At 37.9% G+C, this 12744-nt stretch overlaps 1 protein-coding gene across 2 annotated transcripts in view; it reads left to right on the top strand.

Annotated features, from left to right (window-relative positions):
- The window catches only part of REEP3 (receptor accessory protein 3), a 94395-nt gene extending 87770 nt beyond the window's left edge, over nt 1-6625 (top strand). The window contains exons 7-8 of one of the 2 annotated variants that reach the window (XM_082640451.1): nt 2267-2412; nt 3115-6625. In XM_082640451.1, coding sequence (XP_082496577.1) covers nt 2267-2412; nt 3115-3171 — 203 coding nt within the window. In that variant the 3' untranslated portion in view covers nt 3172-6625. Of the gene's footprint in view, nt 1-2266; nt 2422-3114 lie in introns of both variants that reach the window. The other variant, XM_082640450.1, reaches the window with a different exon arrangement.
- The last annotated feature ends 6119 nt before the right edge of the window (nt 6626-12744 follow it).

Here is a 12744-nt window from a genome sequence, read left to right as displayed (position 1 = left end):
TCACTTAAAAGCCCACTTCCAACAGATACAATGGTTTCACTTTTATGTTTTTCAACACTTTGTTTCTATACATACATTTTTTTCCACTTAATATTGCACCAAGAGGGTTTTTCCAGGACTACTGACCCCATTCCCTCCCCTGGCCACACTGACCTCCTCACAGCTCTTCCACACAGTTATGCTTCCCATTGCCCCGGGGCCTTTGCACATGCTGTCATGTCTACCTAGAACAAACTTCCTCCGACTGCTGCAGGAAAGCAAAGGATCTTGACCTATGTAATGACGGATTCTACTTCCAAATCCTCCCTGATTTCTAGTCTAGAAGTCTGGCAGCATAAAATTGTACTTCCTTAATATATAATTAAAGATGTTTATCTTATTATGAGACCAGGAAGCTTTTTTAAAATTAATTTTTATTGGAGTATGGTTGCTTTACAATGTTATGTTAGCCTCCACTGCACAACAAAATCAAAATGAATCAGCTATACACATATAGATATCCCCTCCCTTTTGGACTTCCCTCCCATTTAGGTTACCACAGTGCATTAGGTAGAGTTCCCTGTGCTATACAGTATGTTCCCATCAGAGACGAAGAAGCTTAATTATAACCCTTCATAGTTTGCTTAGTGATGCTCAAGTTATTCATGTCCTATGAGAGCAGATTAATAAACAATTATTCAGTATACTTTTCTTCACATGCAAGAAGTCCATCTCTTGCCCCCTCCTGAGCCTGGAAAACCTGCTACTTTTTTCTCATCTGAAGAAGGTATCTATGCTCCTTACCTTTATTGAAGGAGAATTTGAAACATAATGGGACCTTGTAACCTCACCCCTGTCTTTTTTTTTGGCCACTCCCTGCGGCTTATGGGATCTTAGTTCCCAAGCCAGGGATGGAACCCGGGCCCTCGGCAGTGAAAACACAGAGTCCTAACCACTGGACCACCAGGGAAGTCCCTCACCCCTGTCTTTATAACCTACCTAGTACTCCAGTTGCCTTAGACTTGAGCCCCTCTCTTGCGCCATCCAGACAGTAGTTCTCAAAGTGTGGGCCTGGGACCAGTAGCATAAGCATCACCTGGGAACTTGCTAGGAATGTAGATTCTCAGCCCCACACCAGGCCCAGCAATGTGTGTATCAGTAAATTCTCCAGATGACTCTAATATGTGCTAATAAGTTTGTGCTAATAAACTCTAATAAAGTTTGAGAACCACTGCTTCAGGAATGGGAGTGTTCTTGTCCCTGAATCCCAGCCTCTCAGGGTGCTCTCGGATTTCCTGACAGTAACCAGCCTAACTGCCTGGATGTTTGCACATTGGCCAACGTTAAGTCTTCGTTGCTACACATAGCAGCCTGTTAGCACACCCACATGATCCATCTCTTACTGACCCTCCTGATGCTGGCTATTTTCTCTGACTAACGTCAGTCATCATAGCCTGTGGTGTTTCTAATTACTGTAGCCTGTCTGGCTGGGTTTTATCTTAGCAGCTGCAACAGTGTTGGTTTAACTTCTCCATCACCTGCCCCCAGTGAATTATCTTGCCCAATGTTCTATCCCCTTTGGGTCTTATATGACTCCTTAAGTTCACTCTACCATTTCTGGTCTTGACAAAAGGTTTGACACGTTAGGGGGTGAGAAGGACCCTGAGTTCCTAATTAAAGTCAAAGGTACAAATAACAGACCAAAACACACTGTTGGTTAGGTTCCTTAGAACTCACAAAAAGGGGACTTCCCAGGTGGTCCAGTGGTTAAGACTTTTCTACCAATGCAGGGGGCCCGGTTTCGATCCCTGGTCAGGGAACTAGATCCCACATGCCACAACTAAAGATCCTGCATGCTGCAACTAAGACCTGGTGCAGCCAAATAAATAAATAAATAAATATTTTTTTTAAAAAAAAGAGTTCACAAAAAGGAGAAAGGGCAGGAAGAGACTTTTCACTGTGTATCTATTTATATTCTTTGATTTTTGAACAAGACAGCCGTGTTAACCTACTAAAAAAGTATTTTTAATTATTCTGAAAAATGCATAGTAAAAATAAGAATGGCCAGGGAAAACTTCCTGGAAGAAATGAGTTATGAGCCTCCTCTAGAATAGTGCAAGGGGCAAAGATTGATGGTAAAAGTCAGGGAACGCCTTCCAGATGAGACAGGGAGAAGAGCAAGCTGGCAAATGCAGACCACGCAGAGAACCGCCAATAGACAGGGTGAAGAGGCGGTGCTGACTGGCATCCTTTTACCAAAACATATTGGTTTTGACAACTCGTCTAGGTGATGGAATTCCACTGAGAGATGGAGATGAGAAAACAGATGAAGAAGCGGATGGGCCATATTCAGATGATGAGATGTTAACACACAAAGGGCTACGAAGATCACAAAGCATGAAATCTGTGAAAACCGTGAAAGGCCGAAAAGAGGTTAGTCAGGTATAGAGTTGTTTTCCCAGTGATTACTATTAAGGGATTTCCTGCTGCATTAGCATTTAGGGTATCCATAAATGAAGGATTGGAATAATAGAGCACTGGCTATATTTAAAATTCTCTATTCAGATCAGATGGATTAGGATCTCTGGAAATTTAGAAAATGGCAAATTCCTAGTCTTCCACTATAAGTAGAAAATGGTATTCTCACATAGCAAAATCATACGGTTGATGTGAGTACCCAGTGCCAGCCCTACGTATATGCAAAAAGAAAGCAGCTAACAGAAGTATGTAGTTTTGTTTTGAACCAACTCTAAATAAGGATTAAATAGTAAAAGTCTATCCATAATAACATATTGTCTTTGTGCCCAGAAAGCAGTGGAGGATTTCAGCGAATGACCTCAGATTATTGTGAGCAATGTTCATTGACATGTACCCAGCAAAGCATAAATAATAACAGTTAATAACAGTTTTAATAACAGTTTTCATTTTTTATTAGTGATAATAATCTGTGCATATATGCAACATAATGCCAACTCCATTTTGGAGTATATAGGTAGTGCTGTCTTTTGAGTACACACTTAGCGAATAATTCTTTATATCAGAAAAGTTAAAAAAATTATTACTGTGATTATGAGCTATTAAGTCCTGTCTTCTTTCAAAACCTAAGTCATAATAATAACACATTTCTCTCTTCAGGTGCGGTATGGGTCACTGAAATACAAAGTGAAGAAGAGACCACAAGTTTATTTTTAGTCATGTACATGTCAAGTATCCCAAGACAAATTATGCTAGTACATCAACTTATTTTCTAACATCATAGATTCAGGATTTATACATTAAAATCATTCTGTAAATTGTGGTGGTGATAGGGTTTCATCTATTAAATTTCATCTATTTAAATAGTTTTTATTTCTTTAACAATTACTTCCAAATCTTGACTACTAAAGGTAGTTATGCAAAAATTGATAGATAGATATATCAGAAATACTAGAATACTGTGTTATCTATTGTCACATTCTTCAGAACACGGAGTGCCTGTGATGTAAAGTGAAACACAAACCCACAGTATACTTGAAAAGAGTCTTTTTATGGTTCATGATACACCAGACTTTGTGCTATTGTATTGTGTTTACCTGTATTTCTGTTACTATCCTCTCTATCACATGAGGATAGTAATTAAATAGGCCTCTGATCCAGCAGTGATAGAACAAGGGTATAATGTAAGATAAAGTACACTTTATATTCTTCAAATTTTTACTTTGTTAATACTTTCTAGTTTTTCCACCATCAACTGAAAGTTTTCAAGGCAAATGTTTGAAAACCAGGTATCTACATAGCACTTTCATTCCTGACTAGTTTTGCACACTTGAAAATTGTTTACTTATTTTACAACTGTACATTTATTTTAAGTTTTATTAACACTGTGTTTATTGTTATTTGTCATATTCTGGCATGTCAAATTTATGCCTTGAATTACATCATCTCTTTTCCTGTGGGTTTCATTAGTTATATTCATTTAATTTTAATAATAAAAACCAGAGCTTATTTTTCAATTTTAACTATTTTTACTTACCTTCTTTACAGATAAGAAGTTATTTTAAAATTCACCAGCTTCCCATATTTAGCTCTATAGTGTAGTTGAACTTAGCATGTTTTTGTTAACACTGGTTATGTTTTCAGCTTTTAAAAGTGGTAGCTTTTGTGAAATGGAGTCAGAGCCCAGTATAGCACTGAGGTATCTTCTAATTCATGAAATTAACCAACAGCCAATCCATTCAAAAGCTTGGCACTGATACGAGCTGCTGATTTATAAATCTGGCATTGACTAGAACCATTTGAATCACTTCACTTCTAGCGGAGATAATTTCCTGAGGATACCTGCCGATGCAAATTACAAATGTTGTTCATCTTACATATTAGAAGTTATTAGAATAGATTTTAGAAAAATATCATTTTTTTTAATCCAAGAGAATTTGAGTTACTGAACTTTGAGGTTTTTTAGGTGGCATAGGTAACTATGCATTATGAACTCTAAGTAAATATATGTCTGATGATGGTTTTAGTGATCAGTAACTAAATTTGTATGATTATACTTGTTCAGATAATTTACTTGATTTTTCTGTTTGTCCAAAAGAAAAAGCAGTGGAGAGATTTGTAAGACCTTTGACCTTTCTACCTTCTAAGAAATGAAGCCAGCTAGTAATGTATATTCAGGACCTACTCAGAGTGTTGGTGGAGAGCAGAATGTTTACTCAGGAGTACCTTAATATAATTCATACATTTCTCCTGATACAAGTCTTAAAATGTCTTCTAGATTATCTCACATTCTTGATAAGTACCACCGACTAAAACTTCATTCAACTCATTTTCCCCCAAAGTTTAATTCCATGAATATCTTCATCTATTTTACCTTGACTAATTTTTAGCCTCTTCGTTTCTGGAAAGACTCTTTGTGTTCAAAATTTCTATGAATTCTGGTTATAAACTCTTGGAAGAGAGTTTTATTTATTTTGCCTAGTACTAGACTTCCCAGTGTAAATGCTACCTGTGCCATGCTTATCTTTCCTACACAAAGGCAATGTCATCTCAAATTGCCTGACAAGGTCATGTAAGTAAGTGACTTTGTATCAAAAACATTACCTTTGGGGGCTGATTTGCACCACTGTATTTGTTTTCAAGTCTAATTTCAGTATTAAACCTATTCTTTAATTATAGTAAACTCATGAATACTGTCCTAAGTTGGAGGAATTATTTATCCCTCTACACTTCTAGAATCAAAACGTTTAATGGAGGACAACACTAGTTTCAAAGAGATAATGCAAGTCCTTCTGTTTAATTGTATCTCTTTACACTTAACAATGCTGCCTCTGATGTGTTTGTTATATCCTTATATACAGTCAGTGTCATTTTGCTGGTCTGTCATTTCCTTTCTTTCCTTTTCTTACATTTCTTAAATTTGCTTCTTTTATGTGTGTTTTAGCATGCTTTCTTTTGAATTTTGTATAATCGTAAATTTTTGTTTCTTTTAAGGTGGAACAGGTCATTTTTTGTTTTTCTGCTTTTAAGTCTAATGCCTTTAAAAGAGGTATGTTAATCCCTAGAGCACAGTGCCTTCCTTCCCCCATTGCTTACCACTTGGCTGATGGTCATTGGATGCTGCACGAGCCTTTAGGACACTGTTTGGGTAGCTGTTAAAGTTTATCCAGAAATTGTAGCTGGTGTTTTATTTTATTATATAATCATTCAACTTGTTCATAATATTAACTATTTTCAGAGTTTATTTGGAAGTACCAATTGATCTATTCTTTAGTTCACCATATTTTTTCTGGTATAAAAATGGGCCAGAAATAAGCCTTATTGCTAAGGAATTAATTATGTAAACCCCCATAGATCCTGCATAAGATTCCCTCCACACACTTCCCTATATGTATGTGGAATTGGGTAGAAAATGATGGTTCCAGCATTACCAATTATAAATACTTGACTACACAGATTGATGGAACAAAATTATTAAAGTGTTTTCAGGGAACTTAATCCATATGTCACCACCAAAGATTTCTACAGTGTTATATGATATGTAAATATTCCAAATTTCTGTAAAACATTGGTTAGATAAATGTTTTTCTTTCTTTCTTTTTAAGTAACACAGTTTGTACTCTGGAATGCTTGAACTTTTGTGTTATTAGAAATAATACAACTGTTAAATATTAGTAATTTGTATTTTTAATTGGAATGAACTAAATTTTTATTTTTATTTTCTTTTATCAGGAAAAATAAGAAGTTAATATGTACTGAGAAGCAATTTCCTATGTTTTTTTTCTTTTTAAGTTGATCCATTTGCAAAGCAGTTAGGTAAATTTTGAAAAGATCATAACTGTGGTATGCAGTGTATGTTTCTCAGTAAACATCACTTCAGAGTAAAGCTTTCTGAAAGGAAAGTACAGTGTTTATTCTCTTAATGTTTTTAAGATTTAATCTTCTAGTAGTTTTCTACAGGTATAATGTATTTTAACTCTTTAAACATTGACCATGAATTAACATTTTCTCTTCTAACACCTTTTAAATCTATGTACTTTAGTAGTTAAGAGAAAGCAGTTTTGCAATTTTTAATCCCTTTGTAAAGGCTATCTTTAGGCCTAGTATGCCAGTAATTTTACAAATGTGGTTTTTGAAAACTTTAATATAAAATAAACTCATTTTATTAGTGGTAACTTGTATTTTTTTCCTGTGTCAGAATATATATGTTAGGTTCCATGAAATGATGTTATTTATTACTGAGTGTCTCTGGATTAAATAGTGGACACCATAGGTACACACTTAAGATACAAATCATAGAGCAAATTATAAAAATCATATACATTCTTTGGGGCTCCCCTGGTGGCGCAGTGGTTGAGAGTCCGCCTGCCGATGCAGGGGACACGGGTTCATGCCCCAGTCCGGGAAGATCCCACATGCCGCGGAGCGGCTAGGCCCGTGAGCCATGGCCGCTGAGCCTGCGCGTCCGGAGCCTGTGCTCCGCAACGGGAGAGGCCACAGCAGTGAGAGGCCCGCGTACCGCAAAAAAAAAAAAAAAAAAAAAAAAAAAGCATATACATTCTTTGAAATATCGCCATTTGCAACAACATGGGTGGACCTAGAGAATATCACACTAAGTGAAGTTAAGTCCGAGAAAGACAAATACTATATGATATCACTCATATATGAGATCTAAAAAGTAATACAAATGAATCTATATACAAAACAGAAACAGACTCAGAGACATAGAAAACAAACTTATGGTTACCAAAGGGGAAAGGGGTGGGGTATACATTAGGAGTATGGGATTAACAGATACAAACTACTATACATAAAACAGAGGGCCTTCCCTGGTGGCACAGTGGTTAAGAATCCACCTCCCAATGCAGGGGACACAGGTTCAAGCCCTGGTCTGGGAAGATCCCACGTGCCACGGAGCAACTAAGCCCGTTCGCCACAACCACTGAGCCCATGTGCCACAACTACTGAAGCCTGTGCCTAGAACCCATGCTCTGTAACAAGTGAAGCCACCACGATGAGAAGCCCGTGCACCACAATGAAGAGTAGCCCCCGCTCACCACAACTAGAGAAAGCCCGTGCACAGCAACAAAGACCAACACAGCCAAAAATAAATAAATAATAAAATAAATTTAAATAAATAAATAAAATAAATAACAAGAATTTACTGTATAGCACAGGGAACTATATTCAATATCTTGTAATAACCTATAGTGGAAAATAATCTGAAAAGATATATACATGTATAACTGAAAAAAATCATACTTTCTTGAATGCTCATCCATAGGATTACAAAAGAAACAACTGTTAAATTGAATGTTAGAAAAAGAAGATAGGAAAAAACAACCAGTACAGAAACCCTAGCCATCAATTTATATTGTTAGCTGTCTCAGACATAAAATATAACACAAAATTCAATTTTATGTATCCTGGAAATGTTCTGGGGTTCCATCTGTTTTAAAGTCAGATGTCTGTCTGCCTCGCATTTAAACTTTAAAGAGAAAGCCTGTGTTTAAAAAAGTTTCTTTGTGTGACTTCATTATGATATATAATGTTTTAAAGTATTTCCAAATGGAGTTATATTTTTGCTTTTATTAGGATACATATCCTTGTGTTGATCCAAAGAAGTTAGAAATTTAAATAAATATTCAAAAGAATACAATGAATATATGAACTGCAGCATTTTATTCAGTGTTTTATTCTCCCTTTTAGTGGTTCACTGTTCTTCAGAAAGAAATTCATGGAACAAAAATCATGTCAGAGACTGATTCATTGTTCCCTGGAAAACATTCTGCCTTTTACCTACCCATCAGTATTCTATTCTTGAAACTCTCTCCTTATCGTCTGGTTTTAGTAACATTTTTAAAATTGATTTTTATAAGACGATGCTTTGAACTGAAATTTTAACACACAAGATTGATAACTGTCCATAAGTATAGGATACTAAGAGACTGTGCTCAAAAAAGCAGGAAAATCACCCCATTTACTCTTAGTTTACCTGGCAGTCCCAGATTAAGGACAAGGGGAAAGAGGGAAAAAAAGGAAAATATGGTATTTTGGCACTATGTGCAAATCAAATAATTTTTTCATTCAAAAATATTCCTTGAGTGTCTACTGTGTATGGTAGCTCTGCACAATACCTATGTCCAAGTAGTAGGATAACATAACAATTAATTTAAGGGAAATAATTCTTGCTTTAAAAATAACAAATTCTGGGGGCTTCCCTGGTGGCGCAGTGGTTGAGAGTCCGCCTGCCGATGCAGGGTACACGGGTTCGTGCCCCGGTCCGGGAAGATCCCACATGCCGCGGAGCGGCTGGGCCCGTGAGCCATGGCCGCTGAGCCTGCGTGTCCGGAGCCTGTGCTCCGCAACGGGAGAGACCACAACAGTGAGAGGCCCGCGTACAGCAAAAAATAAAAATAACAAATTCATTGTTACAAAATGTTCGGATTGAGTATTATTTATGCTTTGATTTCTCCTAGGTTATTGAATAATTTATTTGGTTTCTCTCAAAGCAGGTTTTGGTTTTGGGTTTTTTTTTTTTTTTTTTTTTTTTTTTTTTAATTCTTGGTTCTCTTCTTTCCCTTACCTGTTACATCTGATATATTAGTAAGTCCTTTCGGCTCTCTCCAAAATATATACCGAATTTGACCATTAAACTCACCTCCCCTTCATTTTCCCTATTTTAAGCCATCATCATCTTTCACCTGGAGTACTCAGGGCATAAATGTTATTTAAGGCAGAGTTTCTTGAAACTTTACTACATTTTTTGTAGCCTTACAAATTTTTCAAGGTGACTTTTAACCTTGAGTTCCATAGAACTGTCACGTTTTCTTATCTTTTCAACTGTATTTTTGGGAAATACAAAAAGAGAAGGTTGTGAAGAGCAGTGAAGACCCAATGCAGCCAAAGATTAAATAAATGAATAAATAAGTCAATTTATTTTAAAAAAAAAAGAGCAGATGGTTTTGCACATCAGCCTTCGAAGAGAAGTTTTTCTCTTCTAAGCATTTGTTTTTTTGTTTTTTTGTTTTTTTATTTGGCTGTTTGGGTCTTCGTTGCTGTGCATGGGCTTTCTCTAGTTGCGGCGAGCAGGGGCTACTCTTGGTTGCGGTGCACGGGCTTCTCATTGCAGTGGCTTCTCTTGTTGCAGAGCACGGGCTGTAGGAGCCCGGGCTTCAGTAGTTGTGGCTCGTGGGCTCTAGAGCGCAGGCTCAGTAGTTGTGGCACATGGGCTTAGTTGCTCTGTGGTATGTGGGCTCTTCCCAGACCCAGGCTTGAACCCGTGTCCCCTGCACTGGCAGGCGGATTCTTAACCACTGCACCACCAGGGAAGTCCCCTAAGCATTGTTTAATGCTGAAATTTAGAAAAGGTGAGTGAGAAGAGTCGATGAAGCCAGGTTAGAGTATCTGGCTGATATATATATATATATGTATGTATATATATATATATATTACATATATATGTATATCTATATTAACCATCATAATATCCTTAAAATTGAGTTCCAAAGGAAACTCTATTTACCCTAAAATATAAAGTTGTTTGACTAATTCAATATGTAAAAATTCCAAATCTTGAATTTTATTAGTTTATCTTACAAAGAAAAGGAATGTTGCAGCACACACTTTATTTGGGAGAGGGAGAATTATACCTTATAAGGCTTGTGATGCCCCTTGTGTTAGGTTGTGATAACTAAGATTTGTATATTGGTTTGTTACCACACTTTGGGAAGTATCACTATTTTACAGGTAGAGACACACTCAACAGTGATCAAACCCCCAACCACAATAATTGTAGTTTCCAATTCTTGTGTTGTTAATTCCATTACACTTGGTTATCTTTGCAATCACAGAATACTTAAACAGCTAACATAGAAATGATTCTTACTGTTTATGCATTTAACAAAAATTTCAGATTATTAGAAGATTAAAATGGAGTGAAGTTTTTGAGTGATTTGTAGGTAATAGATTTGGTTCTTAGGGTCACTTCAGTAAGGAGAGAAAGGATGCTTTTTAAATGAATAGGAAAAATAAAGACCAAATTTACTATCAATTATTGGCTAAGAAAAACAGGGAGAGATTTGAAGAGAGGATGTCGCTCAACCGGGAGGAGTACCCACTCAGGAAGTGCCTTCCTTCCTTCCTTCCTCACCTTCCCACCAGCATTCGCTCCATGGCTTCTCTCTTCAAACCACACCTTGTAAAGCCTTTTATGTGCTCTGTTCACAACAAGAAGAATTTTCGTGTGTTGTTCCATATTGGGTTTTAACTAACAAAACACAGAAAAGAGCCAAATGCCTTTTTACACAGGAGATGAACTGCATTCAATCTTTAAGCTGAAAGCAACTACAGTTGGGATATATAGCAGGCAACAGTTTCCATATGTTCTAGGAAAGTGGAACTGTATTATTTATAGTTTACAACATGTTGTATAAAATTAAAGCTTGCAGGGCGCTCCCAGGGAGGTAAATTAGACATGAAAGGAAGACTTGGGGAATTCTATTTTGCTATATTCTGAGAAGATGTCCATTAAAAAAGCCAAAAATAGTGTTTGAAGTATTTAACATTAAGCAGTGTACAGAAGAGGTTGTGGTCTTTACCTTGGAATAACAAATTCTAAAATTAGAAAAGACTGTTGAAATCTGAGGAGGGGGAAAAAAAAAACCCTTAATAGAAAGGGGGAAAAAAAGCGTTTCAGAAAAGCAGGGATAAATAATTGTCATCAAAATGGTATATTTTCCAAGGTGCAAAGTAAAGTTACATGAGATCTGGTTGATATTTGACCTGACAGCCTCAAAGCACATTAGACTGCAGCAAGTAATAATTGCTTCCTCATTTAGATTAGACAATGAGTTCTCTCTGCAAGCTGCTCTCCTCTAAATAGATCGTAGAGTGTAATTGAAACAAGTTATACTGGGAAGTGGAGTGACCGATTCCTCAAAGTGTGAGAGCAGAGCTATGGTAACCTCTTAAGCCTGGCCTTCATCCTGTTCCTATTTAGGGAATCCGCAGGGCAGCCAGCGTGGAGAGTGCAGTCTGCAGTTCTCCAGCTTTATTGTTTAGACTTGAAGGGAAGGTCATATGCCCTCTTTGACAGAGAGGTTTATGGTCTCTCTCTAATTAGCAGCACCCTGCACCAGACAGACTGTTGGCCACATTCCAAGAACGGGGTTTGGTAGCGGCCACTGATGAAAGAGAAAACAAGGTTATTTACCCTGTGACTGTAATTCTTGGCACTAGTCCTCTCTTTACACTCAGACACGTTTTCCTTTTGTTCCAACTTGCCTTTGGAATTCTGAGTAGGGAGTTAAGGGAGGAAAATGCGGCTATATATTTAGTAGCGTAAGCAACCCGTTTGTTGGCCTCAGATACTTTTTTCTTTTTACTATTCTAGGGCTGCACGGTTCAACAACGGCAATTACCCAAAAAGAAAAAAAGGCAACATATTCAGGGTGTTGCTTGCAAATGTGAATGCTTGAGCACATGCCCACACACAACCTCAGAAAAGGAAGTTTAATTTGCAACATCTATAAAATATCGACAGTTGTACATTAGGACACTTAGAAATCCCAGGGGTAAAATGTGATTGGGTTTAGCTATTACTGGAGTGTTAAAAGAGTACCGGGATTATATCTGGCTTGTCCTGTTCTGTCGGTTCCGTAGGACAGTGGGTTAAGCGGATAGAAATGCTTTTTGGTTGATTTAAACCAGATGCTCCGACTATTTTTGTCCTGTGTGCAGGCGTTGCAGCACTGCAAAAGGCAATACTGCCCCCCTCGGCCGCCGGCCAACTGCAGGCGCAGGAGTCTAGTCTCCACCAGCTACCCCCTCGGCCATAAAAACCTTTCAAGTCCCCCTTATTATTCCAGGCACATTCCAAGGGGTTGAGTCACCAGGTTCACTTGGCTTTTCTCCCGCTCTGAACTGCTCGTACAAGGTGGAATACGACCTCCAACATCAAAAATGGAATCCATAACCGGTCAAAGAGCGCTTTAGGGCAAGCCCCCAATTCAAGCCAACTGCATCTTCTTCCTCCGCAGCTGGGGTTTGCTCGCTGTGCACCTGGAGTCCCACGGCCCGGACCAGGATTGCGCGGCCAAAACATAAGGGTTTTTCTTTGGGGAATCCCGTAGAGATACTCTACCCTCCCTGGTGGTTTGAGAAGCTCCGAGGGCTGCACGGCAACAGGGCAGGGGCTGGGTTGGAAACTTTTCCTTTTGGCAGTGCTTCCGGGAGCGTTTGGAGGCTAAGGCGGGGAGCCGCGGGGCCTGAGGTTTTAAGTCAGCTCTG

The sequence above is a fragment of the Mesoplodon mirus genome (assembly GCF_964341445.2).
Source record: "Mesoplodon mirus genome assembly, chromosome: 2".
In the NCBI taxonomy this organism is placed as follows: domain Eukaryota; kingdom Metazoa; phylum Chordata; class Mammalia; order Artiodactyla; family Ziphiidae; genus Mesoplodon; species Mesoplodon mirus.
This window is presented reverse-complemented; position numbering and strand designations above follow the sequence as displayed.